General features: G+C 40.2%; 1 protein-coding gene across 1 annotated transcript in view; it reads left to right on the top strand.

Moving 5' to 3' along the window:
• Tbc1d31 (TBC1 domain family member 31) overlaps window positions 1-1987 on the top strand; it is a 117182-nt gene that overhangs the window by 26456 nt on the left and 88739 nt on the right. The window contains exons 5-6 of the mRNA XM_023718817.1: window positions 423-505; window positions 1504-1663. Of these exons, the coding sequence (XP_023574585.1) occupies window positions 423-505; window positions 1504-1663 (243 nt within the window). The remainder of the gene's footprint in view (window positions 1-422; window positions 506-1503; window positions 1664-1987) is intronic.

Here is a 1987-nt window from a genome sequence, read left to right as displayed (position 1 = left end):
TGGAGCTCAATGTACTGCAATCAGTCTTCAGTAAATCTTACAGCTCTACCAAACTATATATTAAATTGGGCAGTTCTTTGTCTGTTGTCACAGTTCTTACTCTGGTACCAGCAAACCTATTTACCTTTCTGACTGCTGTAATAGCCTCTTACTTGGTCCATTTTCCTTTTTCTAGAATCAGTCTGCCCAGCAGATAGAGTGGTCATTGCAAATCATTAATTTAGGTCACGTTACTTTTCTCTTTACTACCTTGGAAGGCTTTCCACTGTGCTCAGTAAAATCCACTTTCCAGTCAAATATCCTGAAGCCCTGTATCACCTGCCCAGGGCTCCTCTTCATCTCATCTGTTTGCCCGTAATCTACTCCAACCACACTGGAGTGCTGCTGCTTTTCCTAATATACTAATCTTACTCCTTTTGCAGTCTTTCTGGCCACCTGGGAATTCCGACCAGTTTAAAATTGTTCCTGCCAGTCATCCTGTGATTGGCCCAGTTCTGTCACTCAGGTAGTAGCAGATCTTCCTGCTTTAACAGTTTTCATCACCTGTTTTTTTAGTACCGAACAGAATTTGTCACTCTGCAACCATCAGGTTCATGTGTTTTTTATCTTTCTCTAAATGGAAATTAGAGAAAGGACACATTATAAATGTATTTTTCCTTAGCTTAAGATGCTTTTAAAAAAGAAAACAATGGGCCAGGGAGATAGCTCAGTAGAATAAGCGCTTGCCTGGCAAGTGCAAGAGCCGGAGTTCAATCCCCCGTTCTGCCAAAAAAAAAAAAAAAAAAAAACAAGGGGCCGGGGAGATGGCTCAGTGGAATAAGCGCTTCCCTGGCAAGCGCAAGGGCCGGAGTTCAATCCCCCGTTCTGCCAAAAAAAAAAAAAAAAAAAAAAGAACTTGAGAGAGGATTGCCTAACTTGTTCAGTCTTAACCTTACTTGCTCATTCCTCTGCCCCTGGATCCTGGAATGAAGCTGGCTTATATTAGATGCTTTACAAATCCTTGTTGAGTAAACAGGCAGTAACCTTGCAGGTCAATGTAACTTACTCTTTGTGTACTTGATCAAGTAGCTTTCCAGATATTCAAAAAAAGTTTGGCCTTTTTTAAAAAAACAATTCAGTATAGTCATGTATGAAGTATAGAAGGTGACATCAAGATTGTGCTATAAAATACAAATATTACTCAAAACTCCCTGATCAAATCATCGGACGAGTATTTGTTAAGCTGGCAGTAAAGCTGATGCCTTAATAGAATAGGTTTAAGTAAGTGCATACCGAAATAAATAACCTGACCAGTCCAATCTCTGGTAACCATTGGCTACATGTGACTATTCACAAAAAATTAAAACTTGACTTTCTCAGTAACGCTAGCCGTGTTTCCAGAGTTCAGTGATCGTGTGTGGCTAGTGGTGCTCGTGTTGGCCATTGCATCAAAGCAAGTATTGCTGGCCAGTGGTCCTATAAACAGCTGAACTAATCTTACTTTTTTGCCTTTTAATTATATAGAGATGGCCGAGTTCTGGCTGCTGGAGGCAAATCAAACCATCTTCATTTGTGGTGCTTAGAAGCTACACAGCTCTTCAGAATTATCCAGATGCCTACTAAAGTCAGAGCTATTCGACATCTGGAATTTCTTCCTGACAGTTTCGATGCTGGTTCAAATCAGGTTAGTACCGTAAACGTAGGACATACTTTTAGAGAAATAGCACATTAGTTTCTGAACTGCTTTAGCTCTTGCTTAATTATGCCCTGACTGATAAGAGCCTGAATTGTAACTGTATTATTTTTTAGAAGAGGCTGGAATTGAAAAAATTTCAGAATCTTTTTCTTTATATTATTAACAGATAATTACCTTACCATTCTTATTTTAGCCAGGCTTGGTAGCACATGCTTATAATCCCAGCACTCAGGAGACTGAGGTAGGAGGATCCTTGAGAGTTGAGAGCAGCCTGGGCTACAAAGTGAGCCTAAGGCCAGCCTGAACTGCAGA

This window comes from Octodon degus, unplaced genomic scaffold (assembly GCF_000260255.1).
Source record: "Octodon degus isolate 3935 unplaced genomic scaffold, OctDeg1.0 scaffold00062, whole genome shotgun sequence".
Taxonomy (NCBI): domain Eukaryota; kingdom Metazoa; phylum Chordata; class Mammalia; order Rodentia; family Octodontidae; genus Octodon; species Octodon degus.
This window is presented reverse-complemented; position numbering and strand designations above follow the sequence as displayed.